This window comes from Channa argus, chromosome 24 (assembly GCF_033026475.1).
Source record: "Channa argus isolate prfri chromosome 24, Channa argus male v1.0, whole genome shotgun sequence".
Lineage (NCBI taxonomy): Eukaryota > Metazoa > Chordata > Actinopteri > Anabantiformes > Channidae > Channa > Channa argus.
Window position 1 is genome coordinate 9,359,574 of NC_090220.1, and position 21,691 is coordinate 9,381,264.

The 21,691-nt window shown below is 39.9% G+C and overlaps 1 protein-coding gene across 1 annotated transcript in view; it reads right to left on the reverse strand.

Annotated features, from left to right (window-relative positions):
- The window catches only part of ntm (neurotrimin), a 438,896-nt gene extending 423,907 nt beyond the window's left edge, over positions 1-14,989 (reverse strand). The window contains exon 1 of the mRNA XM_067494550.1: positions 14,762-14,989. Coding sequence (XP_067350651.1) covers positions 14,762-14,822 — 61 coding nt within the window. The 5' untranslated portion in view covers positions 14,823-14,989. The remainder of the gene's footprint in view (positions 1-14,761) is intronic.
- Positions 14,990-21,691: the final 6,702 nt, after the last annotated feature.

Genomic DNA, 21,691 nt, shown 5'->3' on the forward strand with positions numbered 1-21,691 from the left:
CATTGAAGTTGTGGAAGCTTGGCTAAGGGCAAAGGTGAGAATTTCTGAGCAGAAATATGGTGTCATGTCTAGAAAGAGTACAACAGATGCAGTATTTGCTTTGAGGATGCTGATGGAGAAGTACAGAGAGGGTCATAGGGAGTTGCATTGTGTCTTCGTAGATTTAGAAAAAGCGTATGACAGGGTGCCGAGAGGGGAGCTGTGGTATTATATGAGGAAGTCTGGAGTGGCAGAGAAGTATGTTAGAGTGATGCAGGACATGTCTGAGAGCACTAAGACCATGGTGAGGTGTGATGTAGGTGTGACTGAGAAGCTCAAGGTTGAGGTGGGTCTGCATCAAGGATCGGCTCTGAGCCCCTTCTTGTTTGCTCTGGTGATGGACAGGCTGACAGATCACATTAGACTGGAATCTTTGTGGACTACGATGTTTGCAGATGACATTGTGATCTGTGGCGAGATGCGGAACCAGGTGAAGGAAAATCTAGAGAGATGGACGTATGCTTTGAAATGCAGAGAAATGAAGGTTAGCCGCAACAAGACAGAATACATTTGTGGAACAGTGAGGATACAGGGAGCAGAGGTAAAGAAGGTGCAGCCAAATATATTATGTGCTGCCAAAACACTTGGAAACGTGGCTTAATCTCAAGTGGAAAGGAAAACAGGCTAAAGGAATGGCCTGTCAATCAACAATCAGTGTTCAATGTTTGTGTGACTGGTATGTGACAGATGCTAATTGCCAAGATAATCAACCAGCTGAGTGAATAGGAATACCGTCTTAAGAATGTGTCAAACTGTGAAAAAAATGTCCACAATGCAGCTAATTGAAAAGACATCACAACTTCCTGAATGTTTCTCTTGCAAGTTACATAATTTTATATTACTTACTGCCATTGTTTATGAGAGGTGGATTAGTTGTAACACCATGTTACAACTCCAGAAATGAGCACTTTGTTGGCAACAAGATAATGATTAACACAACATAAGTTAGACTTTATGATGTACATACACCCCTCAGTAACTGAAAAGTACTTGTGCTGCAAAAATTCATGTTTGATTCATGTTTTTTATAAATGCTTACAATTTTCTACCACAGACACATCTGCTTGACGTTTTTACCCTATGTTAGATTGTTCCTAGTGCTCCCCTGCATTTGAGGTGAGAAATAAACATTTTAAAATTATTAGTAATAGGTGCACTTTCCTTAGTAAAAAGCAAATAGACTTAACATACCATTTGTTTCTTAAATCACAATTGCAAATCAAAATACTGTCCACAGTAATAGGGTTCAATGTGTCACCCAGGGACACATTGACTTGTGACGGGAGGAGCGGGGGATCGAACCACTGACCCACGATTGATGTACAACCACTCTACTTCTTGAACCACAGCCAACCAGCACTCCACAACTTAAATACATTCAGTTAGCAATGATAAAATGGGAAACGCAGCAAATTGTCACAGTTGAGAGACTGGACCAAAATTTGGTTGAATTTTTCAAATAATGTGGTATAGTGACATTTGAAATTTGTATCACTATGTGATCAATACACACAAGTGCAAATAGTCCAACAGCACAGCAACAAACTTGCCTGTAAAAAAACACAGTCTACTGCAACTTCAACACAAATACAAGGACTTTCATAGCTCCTGCAAAGCTTTTTAGTTAGTTAACAGGTTTTGCATGCGTGTCACAAACTAACCTACAGTTCAGCAAAAGACTTAAATTCACCACAGCAGGGCTGATTTTAGCAGTCTCTAGAATAAACATCTTCCAATAAAGTCCTCACTTCAGGTACAGGGAGGATGCCTAGGAAGATGACTAGACTAACACTGTCAGTTACTGTGCAGGAAAGCAGATCACATGATCCCAGCATTGTGTGTGTATATACACAATGCTCCGATCAGGGAAAACACTATGACCACCTTTGGATTGATTTGCACCTATACAGTGGCTTTGCAATAAATTCTACTTTTACAATGTTATAATTTCTCAGTTTTTACGATTAATATGTCAGAAAAGTGATAATTCCACTATGTGTTTATTATTGAGGTCAAAGTGGGTAGTGGAGTCGTACTATTGCATTATGAGAAAAGATGATTCTAATGTTTTTGACACCTCATTCATAGAAACAGCTATTCTTACAATACACTTCAGTACGACTCCAATACCTACTTTGATATATTATACAGTATATGCTGGCTTCAATGCTAGGTTTCACTAAACAGTAGTAGTAGTACACCAAGGTGCAAATAAAGTACATTTATTACAGGCCATGATGAACGTTATGCCTAAGGTATGCCGTTGGCTTTTTACATCACTTACAAAAAGATTAAGATATAATTACCACCTTACCTTGCTTAGAGTGCGAAGGATAAGCCTTAGTACTGCTAGAAACATAATAGTCAATCTGTTTGTTCAAACAAGATGGACCTGACATTTATGTAAATTAGACATTTTTTCTCACCAAAACATGCTCAAATGGTGGTGCGGTCCAAAAAAAAAGGAAAAAAGTAATTGTGTCTTGTGTGATGCTTTCATCTCTGCAGGCTCTGCCATGCAAACATTTAGTAGTGCAGGTTTGCAAGCAGGTATCAGTCTGTATAATACAGCACAAAGTAATTTCACTTGGCTGTGCTGCTCCTTATAACAGTGAGTCATTTAAATGTAAAAAAACTACTATTTCCAGTGTACAATCTTGATGTGTGCATAAATGTTTTGACATCGAAATATATGGTTTTGTTAATGCCCTACCAGAACACGATGGCCAAAATTACCAAAACCCATCTGATGTCTTGCTAACAGGCTATCCAGTAGATACGTGAGTCTGTGCAATTATCCAAACCCCCTGCAGGTAAATCGAGAATCATTTTGCTTCACCAAGTGAGATGCCATTGATGTGAAATTAAAATGGATTTTTTCATGTTTCAGTGCCGTGTAATTTTGGCTCCAACTATTCTTTACTACACAACAAACTCATTCTTTTAAAACTATTATAAGTCAATATTACAAACTTAAAAGTAGTAACTTATTATGTCAATATAATTAACACATCAAAATATTTCAAAAGACAGAAATTTTAGTATTTTGTTATTTGGCTAGAAATGATACCAGATATCCCTACTTTCGAAGAGCAACATAACTCTAAAGGACCCTAAAGTTCAGTTTTATTGCATATATTGGAACATATTTTCATCAAAATTCGTTGCAAATCTGCACTTCCTGTAGATCTGGGAATTGTTTAGGCTTCCCAAATTTGCCACAACCTGACCAAACCTAGAAGCATTAAAGCTTCTAGTTTGTTTTTTTAGAAAAAGAACATATTGCCATTTCTAACCCCAGAAAGATTTTCACATTAAGAGAAGGGAAAATAATTTGGGACAATAGGTTTTTTGGGCCAAAATGTGTGTAGCAAGAATAAGAAAAAGGCTTAGCAGAAATTACTGCAAGGGGATTTTGATAAATGAGAAACATTCATTTCTGTATTGACCATTTAAAAGACTATTAAGATTGCCACTCAAGCATTGAGCATTAATTATAAGGAAGGCCTCCATAAGCTTCCATGAAATTTAATGAGCATTGTAAATTCTGAAGTAATGCAAGGAGCTTAGAGAACGAGGCTGTAAATGAAGTCCTAAAACAACAGTAGTATTAAACTCTCCCTGCCAACGTTGTCTTCCATGCACATACTAATGATATGTTCTGTGTTTTCTGAGAAAGAAAATGTTTGTTATTCATACACACTCACTGCTCACAATCAGTAAAAAAAAGAAAAACTGGGAAAATACAGAGAGATTTTGTTTAGAGTTTAAATCAAAACTACAGTTTTACAGCATAACAACTACTACATATTTATTTTTAAGTAAAGAGCCTGTTTCACTGCCTCACACTGATGTTAAACCCAGATATAAATGGTCTCCTGACACTTTTTGTAAAACCATGTCAAAGTGATAAAGCACAATGAATTAGACCAGGTGCAGCACAGTCAGGCACATTAAATCTGCTGTTGGTCATCATTGATGCTTTACCACCAGGAAGCCCAAACAAATTGAGCACTGTACATTCACTGAGCTCCATGCGTTTGCTCTAATCAACCTGTTAAATGGCATCAGGGTCCATCTCAGACAGCTGCTGCTGACGTGATTGTAATTAAATATTTACTTTAGTGAAGACTCACAACCACGACACACACTATGATGCCAAAAACGAACATGTCTCAGATAAAAGCTTTTCTCATTTGGACAGTGCAACAAGTTTCCCTGTCCAACCAATGTAGCAGAAATATTCATGAACACAGGGTGGCTCTGTAAATGTCATGTGTCTTCTTTCTTTAGCTGAATCACTCACAAATAAATCACAACATCCATAATGCAGAAAATCCTAGTTAAAAATCCTGCTTACATATTCATGAGTTCACAAATGCTGAACGTGGACCTGCAAATTCATGCACTCGTGAGCAACAACCAACAAGACAAAGCCTCCTAAGTCTCATAACTCCTCTCTGCTACCTCTCCTACCAGCTCTCTGTGACACTGAAAGAGCCTTCCTTAAGTTTGATCAGCTGTATTGATCTGTTAACTTTGCATTCATCAATCACAAGGTTAGGGTAGTGCTTCAGATAACATCAGCTCGCTCTGTCCTTCCCCAGTTAGGAATCTACAATGAATACCTTTCTGTACCAATGTGATAAAGACTATGTCACCTCAGTGTGTGGTTGTAACATACCATCTCAGCAGACAGACACACACACACACACACACACACACAAACAGATATGAGATAAAGTAATTATGAGCTGGTAACAGTTTAGGTGCTAGTCACACAACTTTGCAGTTCAATTGACGTTTCAAATATTAAAATTTGTCTTTGATGAAGACTGCAGCTCTCACTCATTGAGTGCACCATGTACTGTAAGTCTTTAGCAAGGTGTTTCCAGCACAATGATAGCACTAATTGAAATATTATCTCTTGCAAGTCCCCATTGAAGAGCACACAGATTATTACACAGATCATCTACTGGCTAACCATCAACTTGTCCTATCTACAAAATTACAACCGCAGCACTGCACCAGTACACAGAACCCCCCACCCCCCTGCTATTAATGCATGAGGGCAGGTCAAGTCTCAAGTGTCCTCCTTATCACATTGTAGATGTCCAGGATCCAGAGAAGTCATGGTGAGGATTTAGGAATCCACTACATGCCCACATCAATGATCAGACATGTGCCATGTTGTGAACAGGACAGAGGGTTGCAAGGGGGTGCATACAGTGCAGGCTGTCGAGAGCTGTTCTGCATGCTTAATGTAGCCCAAAGGCTACTATTCAAGGAGCCCTGCTAAAGCCCAATGGTTACTTGCTTGATGACCTGTTGTTTTGAGTAGGGCTAAGCCTCTTTTTATCAGTATTATGGATGATTCATGTTTAAAATGATGAGTTCATGATCTTGAAACATGATTCACTACTACTATTTATTAACACTAGATGCTTTTCTGTTGGACCACATGTGCAATAATAACTATAGAAAAACATCACTGGCAAGGCTCTTCTCATATTACATATTGCAAACATAGTAAGGAATGAAAACGGGAGCATTTACGTAGCAATAACAAAAAAGTAACGCCAACCAAAAATTAGTGCATACTGGGCTCTGAAAGCTTCCCAAATAGAGGTGACCTATAATCTGTACAGCCCCTGAATGACTCCAACACAGATACAGTTTTTCTCTGACAGGCTGCACATGAAATGGATTCTGTGTAGACACAGTGTTACTTTCTTAATAGAAAGGCTGTAGACAAAGACAAATTTAAGTTATGACAATAAGAAAGGAAAAGGAGTATAGGATACTGTACATAATTTTTGGCTGTAAGGGAGCTGACTTCAACACACAGGAGACTCTATAAAAGTTTGTCAGTGGCCATATTATTCCAGCTTATAGACTGGCAAAGCGTTTATATATTATCAATCTTGCTTCAGGCTTTTTAAATAAACTCTAACAGCTAATATTTGTGATGTAACTCCAGAGAACTGCTGGAAAGTCTGTTTAAATGACAGCAGAGGAAGCACCACTATCTTAATTTTTTCATTCATTTTCATATTATTTAAAAAACAAACCAAAAAACTAAACAATTATTTTGATATACCGTATATCTCAGCCCAAATTATTTCAGTGTGGCTTGTTTTGATAGTTTCTGTTTCTCTCCTGTTCTTAATTTTTGGGACTTACCGCAGGTATCCACAACAACTTTTTTCACATAAGGACACGTTTTCATATCCCACACCGCAAACCTCAGCTATAGCTTTGATCAAAAACGTGACATTGGCTCCATTGGCTCCATTGGCTCCATTGGCTCCATTGGCTCCATTGGCTCCATTGGCTCCATTGGCTCCATTGGCTCCATTGGCTCCATTGGCTCCATTGGCTCCATTGGCTCCATTGGCTCCATTGGCCACTATTACAACCATTTAATCTACAACTGTAGATTACATGCTCCAACAATCCAACAAGTGTGTACTGATGAAGGAATTCTGAAAGCAACACTCAGGCCTCCATGTCAAAATATCAACTGTGTTTCCATTGTCATTCTTAAGAATGGCTGTCAGTGTACGAATGTTACATTTTGCTGTGTTGTCATACAAGAAAACAAAGATGCAGCACACCAGAAGATCCTGGAAGCAGTAGCTGCCTTTTGCTGCAAAATGGGTTTTTTGTGGAGACTGTATATCTGGTCTGTGAGAAGCAGCTTTGTCAGTTTTCTCTCTTCTCTTTCCTTCTGTTTTACCAAGTTTGATCAAAAAAATAAATAATTTTGAAGAGCAGATGTTCTGTTTGATTATGCAAATAAGATGTAAAAAAGTGCCATAACATGCAGCTGCACATCTAGTAGTTGCTTCACAAACAAGAATTTATTTTATTTATTTATTTTTGTGGTCCGTAGACGACGGCCTTTACCAACTGAGCTACAGCCGCCCCCTAGAATAACTTTTGAAATGTCTGGTAACTTGGAATGGCTGTCTCTCAACGATTTCCTTTTGCTTCAGTTTCTTGTTCTTATGTGTCAAAAGTCAAAAAACAGCAGAAGAGTTAGAAAGTCTAAGCACATTGTGTATCTCTGCTTAACAGCTTTTAGCACTGCCTCACGCCAAATGACATATGTACAGCATACAGTATATTAATCCAGCAGCATATTTACAAAAGCAGCTTAAATAGAAACAAACAGTGCAAAGAGAAAGCTGTAAGTTTCTCAGCGAGACAGCATTCCTTAGACACGACAACCTGGTGAATGGACACAGTCTAAAGTCACTATCCCTGTTGCTTATTAATCAGCTCTCCTTGGCAAGTTCGCTTGTGGCCACCAAGTCACATGACCACTTCACTAGGACTGGGCACACTGCATGTTTTTAAGGGTTAGGAGAATACCATAGTGAAACAGGTAATAGAAAAATAGCAAAATAATAATATAATTAAATTCAGGCAATATTGTTTTTCTTAGCATTTTTCTCACATGCAGAATTGCCTGGATCCTAACTTGTGACGTTCCAAATCTGCAAAATGATTGTTGACATCAGGTATTGATCAGGCAGCTAAACAAACTACAAACAAACTTTTTACAACCCAGAAGTCATCCATTCGTGATGTGAAATGTTTAAAATATCAAAGACACCAACAAAACACAATAGTGTGTTCAGAAATAGAATGCAACGTGGAAATAGTTTCCCATCACAGGAATGATATAACCAACTAGATAACAAATAACTTCAATGTGCAATTTGTATTTTCAGTAAGCAAATATGGCCTCTTGTTGCTCCCATGAAACAAGCAAAGTCACATCTCTCACATCTGTGGAGAAACAATTTTCAGTTACACACACTCATCATCTTGCAATATTTCTAATTTTCTGTAGGGAAGCCCCTTGAAGCAACACATCCAGCCAGTGTTTTATTTGTGTGTCTGTTTTTTGCTTTGTTCTTTATTTCTATTATTTCTCAGATAACACATCTTAATATTTCCAACTTCTACACAAGAAAAATGAAAACTGAATTTACCTCTATCAGCAGACTTGATAGACCACAATGCAATTCTGTCATATGACCATTGGCATTTTGGGAAAAGGTATCATCACATTACCACCAGAAATTTAATTGCCACACACAAATCAGTGGCTCATTTAAATCTGTATTTCTATTGGTCTGTCTAAAGAACAATAAGGTGCTTACCTTTAAGCTCCACCTCTAGGTGAGTTTTCAATTCAAAAAAGGGCTGTACCTTTCAGTCCAGTGACGACAATTGGTTTTGTACATTTTTCTGACTTTGTAATATAAAATAGTCTGATCCTGAATCCTGAACAGAAACATATCAGTAGTGCAAGTGAAAAATCCATTAGTTCAGTCGTAGTGACTTGGACCTGGTTTCAGATGAAACTGTGCTAAAGAAAGTTTAGCTCAGGCAGCCATCATTGATCAGACAGACTAATGCACTGGGTCCAGTGTTTCACATACATGGACCTATTTAATGTGGTCCATCACAGCATCAACAATTAGAGTGCTATTTTTTTAAGTCTGATGCTAAATGTCTGCTTCCTCTATCCTGACAAATACTTAAAACATTTTCCAAGAATCAAAGGGCTCATTCTGAGGAGAAGCAAAGACAGTCTGGACCAGAGAAACTTAAGAAAGCACATCTAGGGAAGCTGAAAAGTCTGGAGAGGAGGAGAAGGACAGCAGCCAACAGCCTGTGGGAGAGCCAGCTAGTGCAGAAGCAACAGGTCTGATGGAGAGTAAACACAGCCTGTGGAACAATTCTCTAAAGTGTTAACTTTGAGTACTCAGAGTCACTTTTATCTTTTATTTCAAACAAAGTTTATAGAATTAAATATTGTTCAGTTGATTGAAAAAAGTATTTGGCAATTCAAATATTTTCACTTTGGTCAATGCATTGTATGATTTTTAAAGTATTATTGAAGTATACATTAATTTAAGAATGTATGTGCATGCTGCCAGTCAGCCAGTCTAATTCTGTGGCAAACACTGGACTTCATGAGAGATACTCAGGAAATAAATGGGTGTTTTTATTAACTGATTCCACCCAGCCAGTTCAAAACAGGACTTTAGTGAAGCAGGGTCTCAGACTGATACAATGAAGGAGTTCAACTAATTAAAACAGAAGTACGGATGAGCAAAAACAGTACCATTACCATGACAACAAATTAGCTGTGCAGATTACCAGAATGTCCGTTCTACACAGTAGTTTAGGGTCATTATACCTGCAGATCTAAACACTGCACTGTAAATAACTATGTGTAATAGACGTAGATGAGGAAAGTTCAGGGAAAATGCATCATAAAAATTAACACTTAAGTACATCTTACTGTAGGAGAGCAGAACTCTCTTTCCAGCTGAGAAGTACCTATCTTTAATAGCATCTAATGGGCAGTCTACATGGCATTCATTTGACATCATGCCACTGTACACAGATGACAATTTCTACTTGCCATTGTCAGCCATCTGCCAGCTCTGCCCATACATTATGAACATGGCTTTGTATGGATGTTCACCGGGAGTAGGACACGTTCATTTTATTAGAGCGCCAGCTCTGCTTCTTCTTCCTTGAGTTCCCTACTGAGTAGCTGTAGCCCTGCGATAAGAAGAGAAAACACTCTACCCATCAACAATGATCTCAATGTCTTTAACAAAAGGCTGCATACAACACGCACACCACGACTCCCTTACCACCACCCCTATCCATCTCTGCTCTCTCAGCTGGTCATACACTAACAGCTGTTGCTCTAAATTTTGATCTAACCAGCTATAATTCTGGTCTTTGGCTGACACACTCTCATGGAGGAAGGACAAAGGCACAATACACAGGCCTGCAAGGGTTTCGGGAAAAAAAAAAAGCAAGAGTTTGTGGCTGCATCCTGGCAACACTGCCGGCACTGTCTTCTCCCAGCCACATACAGAGAAAAGGGTAGAGAAGCAGCCCCCCTTAAACAATAAGGCTGCCTCATTACCAGTGTTTATCTTAAGCTGGATTAATACTCCAGAATGAAATGCTCATCTTGTCTTTATCAGGAAAAGAACATGTGCTGCTTTGTTTGGACCAGTTTGATACTGGCTTTTTCTGCATTTTAGAATTCCTGTTCTTCATTGTTTTTTTTGTTTTTTTGCAACTTTGTTCACATCTTGCAAAAACACCCACAGATGTTAATGTCTGATTGCTTACCATGTTTCCTATAACATGATGACATGTTGGAGTTTGCTCAGATTATCAACTGTTGGGGTTTAGATCCTTCCTTATTTGAGGAAGCGTTCTGAAGCTACTTGCATATTCAGTCCGATAACATAAAGAGTAAAACTGGCTGTACAAAAGAAAGAGTTGCTCTCTGTTTTAGTCACATAAAGTCTTCTGCTTGACCTTACAGAAACATGAAAAGATCTGTACAGTTTATTCCAGGCACGCTTTCCTTATACTCCTGCTTGTTTTCTTGTGTGACTCACATGTCAAGCATAAATCAGTTCTGTCATGGTGAATGTGTAAAACTGCCTGTGCTAGGCAAACAGGATGATAGAAAATAATGCAAAACTGCATTCAGTGAAGGGCACAGTGAGGCTGACCTTGACATATTCACACTCATTTTCCCATTGCCCACGAGACAGCCAAAGAACAGCATGACATAATGATGTCACGTAATGTGATGTCAGTTGTCTAGTGGAAATTATTTCCTCTTTGACAAAAAAAAAAAGAAACAGAAACAAGAAGGACAAAAGTGAAAATGCATCAACTGGAATATGAACTGTTCTTCACTTTAGACAAAGCCTCCCACCCTCTCTCCAGTGAGCTGACGCAGCCTCGCAGCAAATTTAGCCTGCGGCTCATCCCCTCGAGGTGCACCGAGAGGCGCTTCAAGCACTTATTCGTGTCGACTGCCATCCAGATGTACAGTGCTTCCTGCCACACTGGCTCTGGCCTCAGCCAGCCAACTACCAGAGCGCTTCATCCCAGGCAGTCCTTACTGTCTCTATCAATCGCTCCGGATTGTTTTTCTCTGCTCCTGTGATCTGCCCTGCCTCTCTACATCCCCCTAACCTGCCTAGTTCTGACCTGCAGGGTATACTGCATATTGCTCTACATTGTATTTTAGCTTAAGTATCTCTATCTCTCTCTTTCTCTCTGTCTCTCTCCCCCCCAATATTTATGATGTGCACAAGCTGCATTCATTTGATTTCTCATGATCAGACCATGAAAATAGCAACTGTACCAGGTAGACAATCTACTTTCTATTTAAAAAATGTGGTCACATTTGTTAAAAAAAATCAGAACAGCACACCCAAATAGCAATAAATGATTTGAATTTGGTAATGGGAAAGTACTCATTATAGTTATATACAGTACAAAATAGAACATATTCGTTTTATATGTAGTTAAATTCTGATGACTAGTTCCATTTTTAGGTCTTAGAGTTCCATAGCTACAACAATCTCATGACAAAACTGTTCTTTCTCTCTTGGTTTAATTGTATTATTACAACACGTTTTGGTGTAAGCAAGTGAGTGATGCATCCACTCGTTGAAATGACAAACATCGCAATTGCTTGTAACGTGCACATGTAATGTAAAGTACATTTACTCAAATACTGCACCCAAGTAACATTATGAGGTACGTACCTAGAGTACCTTCTTTTAATACTTGTACTCTCTACAAAATTGCATTAATTTGACAGCTGGGGGGACACATAAAAAAATATAGGGACACAGAATACATATGCACATGAAGGACTGAATGACATGTCTCGCCCTACACAAGAAAAATAAACAGATTATAAAAATGTAAAAAAGACACTGTAAACTATATTATTATAAATCAAAATGTGAATACAGGACAGAACAGTTAAGAGTGTATTCTCTAAGCAGAATTCTGAATGTTGCAGTGAACAGGGGTCAGCATGAGCACTGACTGGTCTGCAGCTACACAGGCCCATATACAGCAAGCCGTGATACACTCGGTGTTCTGACGCTTGACAAGCGCTGCCAGTGTACAATTTTTTACATGCTGCCCCCTGTTCACCACAGCATAAAAACCATCAGGTTGTTGTATTATTATGACTGATCAGTTCACACTGCTATTGCTGCTACTGCTAAAGAGTAGTGTCTTTGTGAAAGGTTACTCATTTTCTATATAGATTTAAAAAGTAAAGTCTTTTCTAGATGTTTTACACTAAAGCATACATCATTATGAATACTAGCCTATATTGCATTTCTGCTAATATAACCCTGTTAAATCTGACATGCACCTCAGATTTGCCCTGAATAAATCTGAGCTCCTTTCCACCTTGGTGAAATGAGGCATATGTGTACTGCAGCACCCATGACATTGCTTTTGGGTTTTGTTACAGGTGCACCACCCTTCTTACCCCCAGATATGAAATAGGCGGATGACAGAGGGCACAGCAAAACTCTGCATTTTAGCCCCCTGTTTCTTTCTTTATTGACTGCCTGATAGCCATATATCAGGTAATAATTACATAATTAAGATGATGAAACTTTTTACCATTGTCTGGTTAATGTGCTCTTTGCAATCTGGGGTCTGTACTTAGACAATGGCTGTTTATTTGCAAGAAATTTGTCTCAATTGAATTACTGTAGACCATTACTAAAAACCAAAATGCTCTGGTTTCTCAGCCAACAAAAGGTGATTACAGATCTAAACTGAATCACTGAGTGTGTAACTGTAGTCATTTGCAAATGTTAGAAGCTAATTAGGTTGAAAAAGGAATACGATAAAAGGCTGCAGTATCCAGCCTCAACCCTACAGATGACTGTAGTAAAGAAATAGTTTTTATTACGGCTGGTCATGCACTCATACCCTCACACACCGTACATCTGTAAATCTTCTTTTCATTAATTTATTATCCTCCATATGTTCTTTACTTTTGTTTTTTGTTTTTTTTATCTTATCAAAACTGCTCTGTATATTTTCATCCTCCTTATCTGTGCCCTATTCTGTTGCTGCAGTGACCCAATTTCCCCACGGGGAACATTTAACTTTCATATAATCTAATCTAACACATCCCTGATTGTGCAAGAGATCTGCTGATATGCAAATGAACTCAGCACAACTTCAGAGCTGACTGGAAAATGGATTGGACTTGAAGTGGGGAGGAAAGGGACATTTTTTTTCCAGCTCTATTAAATGTAGACATTTAAAAAAGCGCCACAAACTGACACAAAACTAAATACTGTCTCCCTGACTGCTTGTTTCAGCAGAAATGTGTGTGTTTTTCAAACTACTGTCAGGTAAGCAAGAGCATTCATTTAATTGACACTATTTCTAAAAAATAATGACTAGGCTATACTATAATGCAACATACATTAAGATTTTGTAGCAAATGTCATTAAGTGGGGTAAAACAAGCTCTCTCTGATCTACTAAACCACACAGAGTGAGTCACTTGTCTTTTTCTAACCACTGACAATTAGGTTGAAAAGTGGTGAGTCTTAGCTTTAGACAGTATATACAGTATACTTACATGCTAAGAAACCTCATTCACAACAGTTGAAAATACTATAATACTTTTAACTTAACTGATACATATTGATGAGAAAACATAAACCATTATTAAAGAAATAGGTTTGATATCATTTTTATAAACATATGTCATTGTTAAGGCTCTTTACGAAGAATCTTGAGCTGCTCTATTTAGGCTTCTCAAATACTGAGGAGGACTTTGGTTCTGAAGGGCAGCATTTTGTGGGACTACAAAGAGCTGAGGGGCTGCTGGCCGAATAAAATATAGTGAGGCTAATAGAACTAATGAGAAAGAAACAGCTCTCCCTCTTTTCCTCCTATTTATTGATTTGTCCACTTCATTCATTTGTGTGCCCACTCACTTTATTTATTTATTGAATTGATCACCTGACTTCAGGGGCCATTATCAGAGGAGGATTTACAAGCATCGACCTTTCCTGGAGTCCCTGTTTTATTGTGGGCTGTTGATGGAGCTCAAAGACAAACAAAGGTAAATACACAGTGGCTCGATTAAACCCGTTAAATATGCACTTGTCATTTTGCTTAGGTGAGCTTAGGTTTTTTTAGTTGTTTTTTTTTTTTTTTTTTTTGCCACAGTCCAGTTATTCTCACCGTCAGGTAAACAAGCTCAGAAACCGCAACAGCAAAGCCCTCGTGCCTGCCCGGAGAATACATGGCTTAACTTAGATGACCTGCCCACGAAGTCAGTGTGGATTAGGAACTAATACTTAATCAACTTTAAAGCAAAGAGCTCCAGTCCAGGAGATTTAGCATGCGTCAAGATGATCCGCGGGCAGCAGAAGCCACAAGCGCCAAAAAAATAATAAATAAATAAAACACAATTGGCCCAGTGTAGGTGCAATAATTTAGAGAGCTGTGTGATTGATGCTTACACAGTCAATTGTTATCCTTCGTTTCAATTACAGAAATTCACAACTAAAGCAAAACTACCAGCTGAGAATAACCTTGATAGGAATAAAGTTCCACAGAAGAGAAAAGGCTGTAACCTAACCTAAAATCCATGCAAAGCGCACTCGGGCACTTACAGAGTCAAGGCACCAGCACCTAAACAGCTCAAAAGCGCTTCTCTAATCGCATAATTGAAGCTTAGGTGACAAGCATCCGGATGTCAAGTGTAGGCAAACGATCCCACACAGCATGCGAAAGGAACTTCAGAAATTGACAAACAGTCCCAAGCAAGCAGAGTGAACGCCAGCGATAACAAGTGCTCTGTCACCTACCTTGTTCCATCAGCAGGATGCTCATCCCGACCAGCAGAGCCCAGTACAGAGGATTCTTCATGTTTAGCGATCTGTTGTCTGTCTGCTGTGTGATGTCGTCTGGCAAATTTAGCCTTGGAGTCTCTGAAAATCCCGAAAAGTGTTTTTCTTCAAGTCCCTGGTCTTTCTGTCTGGCTGTACAGCATCCACCAACGCAGCGCTCCACAAAGTCCCTCCTTCAGCTGCGAGGTTATTGGCAGCGGCGCCGGTGCCAAGTTAGAGGCAAACAATAACACCACTTCCGGTTTGGCTTTTCAACAGAAACCCACTTGCTTGTTCAGGGGCTCCTGTTATCCGCGAGTAGCAGCTGCGCTTTGAATTTAGCGACTAGATGGACGCACTTCCTGTCCTGGCCCGGTTGTATGTAGCTAGCTTAAAGTAGCTGTTAGCGGCGACTTGTGGAGGCGCTGCTGTCCAGCAGTCCGCTCACTAAAGAAGCCAGTATATTTTAATCACTCCTTTCTCATGCTGTCTCTGTCTTACTCAGGCAAAAAGCAGTTCTGCGTGAAACGCGATCTGCATGTAAGCTTATCGGTCATAGCCTCACTGTACCTGGCAGCATAACATTAGTGTATTAGACAAGCAATGCAACAGGTTCTAGTGTGACTGAGTAACAACAGCTCTTGAAAACATCCCTGCACGTGGCACGTGGCCTGTCTCTCTCACTGCTCTCACGTCCCACTCATCTGGAGGCTACTGGCATTAATTAGCTCTTTATTTACCCTTGAGGATTAGGGGGGAACCTGGGAGCTCAACACATTGCAACTTAAAATCTACAGAGTGCAACTTTATTTTCTATAAAAATAAATAAAAATAGACTCTCAAATGTGTCTTACTGTGTAGGGGTTCTGTCAATGCCTCCCAAGAAGTCCAACTGAGAATTGGATTGGCAGCTATGCAGAGACATTCTTTAATAAAGCTGTTCATTTGCTAATTAAAATGCCCTCTCCAGAGCTCTTGTGTCACAGTCATAGTGTTTCATGGTAAACTTAGATATACGTAAAGGTTTACTGTATTCAAAATTCAAACTTTGAATTCCAACAACAGAAATGGCAAATAACTAACCAGAATAAGAATAAGATCAAATAATAGAGGAAAATAGAATGCTGTCAGGGGGTTGATGGGTAATGCTGGTAGGAAGTAACTTTAAATGTAAATTAGCCATGTGCTCCTGTTGTTTTATGGCAAATAAATTAGTTATGTGAAGCTTGTTGAGGCAGATGCAGAAGTGGCAAAGTGGTTTCAGTTAACAGGGGAAAAAGGAGTTAAAAGTGATAAAAAAATATTGAAAATAATATTTTGTTAGACCTGTGTGGTTTTTAACCTACTGGGTAATCTATATGGTACTGCTATGGGACATGCTTGATCCTTCAATTCTTTACAGTTGACTTAGTAAATATTTTTAAATATAAAGCAGGTCGAATCTGAAAACCTGGCATTATAAGTAATTTATAGTAGATTGGTCCAATCTACCAATAGATCAATCTAGGCTTCCTTGATAACGTCTGCAGCTTTTTATTACTGTGTTTTAGCACAACCATATGATTACAGTAATTTCTGAATTTGAAAATCTGGGCCTGATGAACACAGTGCTGGAAATTGTATTTTCTCACAGCCAAAATCTTTTCTGGATCTGTCAATTTTCTACCATAAGCCGTTGCTTCAAGACAAGATGTATTGTAAATCTGTAGAGGTCCTACTTGCTCAAAAGGTTCATGACAGACGGGAGCCTCTTTTCTGCTTTAAATATGTGAGGTTTAATAAACCAAGAAGGCTCAGCAGAGGCTGTACTTCTTGCGGTTTTACCTCCCTATCAAGATGTTATGAACTTCTACACTACCATGATGGAATACATTCTCCAATATGACTGTTGTTTTTTGTCACAACTTTGCGTTCTAACTTTATATTCTAGATTATGTGTATGCACCTGACACCAAGACAAATTCCTAGTAGTGTAAAGTGTTCTTAACTGTGCCTGTCAAACAGTTTTCTGATTCGGATTTCATTGTTACCATATAACCTACGAGTCTCAAATATACAGATATAATTAAGAGTTAAAATGTGTTACAAATGTGGAAACACATAAAACCTTATTAAACAAAAATGGGTATTGCTGTAACCTTATGCCCCCCTGATATTTTTATTGCACCCCTAAATGAGACAGGCTAGTTTCAGCCCTGGATCAATATTTGTCAATGAGAAATCATTCAAATAAAACATATGAAGGAAATGTAAACACTTTAAACTGTAGGCTCTTGTTGTCTCAGCTGTTGAATTCACTCTTGCTAGGAGACATGGAAAACATCGTGAAGCAGGAGGAATATGGGAAGCACTAACAGTATATATTGAACTTGGTGTAACATACATTCTTAAAGGGGAACAAATCTGTTTGCTTTCCATTTTTGTATAGATCAGACAATTTGCCGGTAATTTACAAATGCAAGGGCAGAAACTGTCCCTATTTCACACTCTGGGGGGAGATGAAATCCATCATCTGCAGGAGCTTTGGTTGGAGCTGCAACTGTCAGGGTTTTTGGTTAAGGGAGGGACCAAGTAAAGAGACCGTGAAAGGGATTGCAAATAAAGGGATTTTATTGACTGAATTAAATGGTGAACAGGACCAGCACACGAAAGGAGTTAACTTGAAAACAAGAGGGGAACAGAATGACCAGAATAAACACAACTAAGGGTCAGGGAATAAGTTAGACTAGGAGAAGAAAGAACTAACAGAGGCTACTGGGTAAATAAGGCACAGATAAACGTTAAACCACTAGAGCACATAAACACAAGGACTAAAGGGAGGCAGTCACAAACAAACTCAACATAAGGCACTGGCAAACTGAAGAGCACACGAGCAAACCTAAACATGAAAGAAACCTGGATAAAACAAGCGGAGAAAAACTATGGACTAGACCAAAATACTGAATTAAACAAAAGGCAAAACCTCAGACCAAAACCACACAGGAAACACAGAGTCCAGGATACCAAAGTCCAAGATGCAGGAGTCCAAATTTCCCAAGAGTTCGAGAAACGTAAGTTTCAGGCTTTACCAAAAGTCCAGAGTCTACTGTGGAGTTGGTGAGGGTATTAATGACGACAATGATGCCCGCGATGAAGACAGTGACCACAATAACAGAGACCACATTAACAATGACGAGGATCTGGCAGGGGAGTGAAGGGAAGACTGAACATAAATAGAGGGTGGAACAGGTGCAAACAATGAGGGACAACGAGGGCAAAGCTGGGCAAAAGAACCAAGGACAGGAAGTAAGGAGAAGGGGCCACAAAATAAAAGTCCAGGGACAGGAAGTGCAACAAGACCCTGACAGCAACAGAATTGCGGTATGACAGAAATATGAATAAACCTTTAAATATTTACATGGTTAATAATTACAGCACATTCATTATTATTAATAATAACAATGATGTAGTTTGGATACCTGTTCAACCCTTTGTTGTCCCAGTAGAAGCTACCTGTAGAAATGGATCTGTTTTGTACCAGGATATTTTTTGCCTTGTGTCTTAAATGTGTGGTAAACAATATATACTACTGCATACACATTAGAATATATTCCCATCACTTCTCTTCTGGATCTCACTGCTGCATTTGATACAGTTGACCACACAATTCTCCTTCATTGTCTACAGTATATCGCTGGGTTTTCTGGCACTGCTCTGAGGTGGTTTGGGTCCTACTCAGCTGACCTCACCGACAGTTCCATCAACTCTCACCTGCTGCCTGGAGGACATTGAGGCGTGGATGTCAGAGAACTTTCTTCAGCTGAACAGCACCAAAACCAAAGCCCTTCTAATTGGTACCCCCCACCAGCTTCATTCCTCCCCATTAACTGTATTTCCTGTTCTGGCCACACCATTACCCTCTCCTACTTTGTTATCAACCTGGGAGTCAAGTTTGAAGCCCACCTGTCATTCAAAACACATGTCCAACACCTCATAAAATTAAATTTCTTCATCTCAGAAACATAACCGAACTCCACCCCTTTGCTTTGTCTTATTCTTCATTCTACTCTTATGTTATACTCGTGCAAAAGTTATTACACCTAATTTGAAATGTCAAAAAGACTAAAACAAATAACTTTTTATTAATTAATTTTAAATTCATTTATCAAGGTGGATGCACTTTTTATTTTCATTATTTTACTATGACTTTTTTAATATACAGTTGTTACTTCTGATGATGAAGTAACACTTGTACTAGCTGACTGGCTAACTTGCATATTCAGCTAAATAGATCTATTTTTTAGTTCTTTCTTTTTTTCCCCGTAAGTTCAGGGTCTCCACAGTAGATCATTAATCCACAAATGATTTGGCACATTTTTATGCTGGATTATCTTCCTCGACACAACCCTTCCCAACTTTTGGCACTGCTGATAATGTAATCAAATCTTCTTCTTTTCCTTTCGGCTGCTCCCTTTCAGGGGTCGCCACAGCGAATCATGTGCCTCCATCTAACTCTATCCTCTGCATCCTCTTCACTCACACCAACTAACTTCATGTCCTCCCTCACTACATCCATAAATCTCCTCTTTGGTCTTCCTCTAGACCTCCTGCCTGGCAGCTCCAACCTCAGCATCCTTCTACCGATATATTCACAGTTTCTCCTCTGAACATGTCCAAACCACCTCAATCTGGCCTCTCTGACTTTATCTCCAAAACATCTAACATGAGCTGTCCCTCTGATGTACTCATTCCTGATCCTGTCCATCCTCGTCACTCCCAAAGAGAACCTCAACATCTTAAGCTCTGCTACCTCCAGCTCTGCCTCCTGTCTTTTCTTCAGTGCCACTGTCTCTAAGCCGAACAACATTGCTGGTCTCACCACCGTCTTGAACACCTTTCCTTTCATTCTCGCTGATACTCTTTTATCACACAACACACCTGACACTTTTCTCCACCCGTTCCAACCTGCCTGCACTCGCCTCTTCACCTCTTTTCCACACTCACCGTTGCTCTGAACCGTTGACCCTAAGTACTTAAAGTCCTGCACCTTCTTCACCTCTGCTTCCTGTAACCTCACCATTCCACCTGGGTCCCTCTCATTGACACACATGTATTCTGTCTTGCTGCGGCTAAGCTTCATTCCTCTGTTTTCCAGAGCAGACCTCCAACTCTCTAGATTTTCCTCCACCTGCTCCCTGCTCTCACTACAAATCACAATGTCATCTGCAAACATCATAGTCCAGGGAGATTCTTGTCTAACCTCATCTGTCAGTCTGTCCATCACCAGAGCAAACAAGAAGGGGCTCAAAGCCGATCCTTGATGCAGACCCACCTCCACCTTGAACTCCTCTGTCACACCTACAGCACACCTCACCACTGTCTTACAGCGCTCATACATGTCCTGCACCACTCTAACATACTTCTCTGCCACTCCAGACGTCCTCATACAATACCACAGCTCCTCTCTCAGCACCCTGTCATACGCTTTTTCTAAATCTACGAAGACACAATGCAACTCCCTATGACCCTCTCTGTACTTCTCCATCAGCGTCCTCAAAGCAAATACTGCATCTGTTGTACTCTTTCTAGGCATGAAACCATATTGCTGCTCACAAATTTTCACCTCTGCCCTTAGCCGAGCTTCCACTACTCTTTCCCACAACTTCATTGTGTGACTCATCAGCTTTATTCCTCTGTAGTTGCCACAGCTCTGCACATCTCCCTTGTTCTTAAAAATTGGTACCAGTACACTTTTCCTCCAGTCCTCTGGCATCCTCTCACTCTCCAAGATCTTGTTAAACAAACTAGTCAAAAACTCTACTGCCACCTCTCCTAGACACTTCCATACCTCCACAGGTATGTCATCAGGACCAACTGCTTTTCCGCTCTTCATCCTCTTCAATGTCCTCCTCACTTCACTCTTACTAATCTTTGCTACTTCCTGCTCCACACCAGTCACCTCTTCTACTCTTCGTTCCCTTTCATTTTCCTCGTTCATCAACTCTTCAAAGTACTCCTTCCATCTTCCCATCACACTCCTGGCACCTGTCAATACATTTCCATCCTTATCTTTAATCACCCTAACCTGCTGCACATCCTTTCTATCTCTATCTCTTTGTCTTGCCAACCTGTACAAATCCACCTCTCCCTCTTTAGTGCCCAACCTAGCATACAAGTCCTCATATGCTCTTTGTTTGGCCTTTGCCACCTCTACCTTCACCTTACGCTGTATCTCCCTGTACTCCTGTCTACTCTCTTCAGTCCTCTCAGTGTCCCACTTCTTCTTAGCTAACCTCTTTCTCTGTATACACTCCTGAACTTCCTCGTTCCACCACCAAGTCTCCTTGTCCGCTTTCCTCTTTCCAGATGACACACCGAGTACCCTCCTACCTGTCTCCCTGATCAAATTAGCTGTAGTAGTCCAGTCATCTGGAAGCACCTCCAAACTACCCAGAGTCTGTCTCAGCTCCTCCCTGAAAACTAAACGACATTCTTCCTTTTTCAACTTCCACCACTTCGTCCTCTGCTCTGCCTTAGTCCTCCTTATCTTCCTCACCACCAGCATCATTTTACACACCACCATCCTGTGTTGTCTGGCTACACTCTCCCCTACCAATGCTTTACAGTCACTGATCTCTTTCAGATTACAACGTCTACACAAGATGTAGTCTACCTGAGTGCTTCTCCCTCCGCTCTTATACGTCACCCTATGTTCCTGCCTCTTCTGAAAGAAAGTGTTTACTACAGCCATTTCCATCCTCTTTGCAAAGTCAACCACCATCTGACCTTCTGCGTTCCTGTCCTGAACACCAAACCTGCCCATAACAGTCTCATCACCTCTGTTCCCTTCACCTACATGCCCATTGAAATCTGCACCAATGACAACTCTCTCACCTCTGGGGATGCTCTGCATCACTTCATCTAACTCAT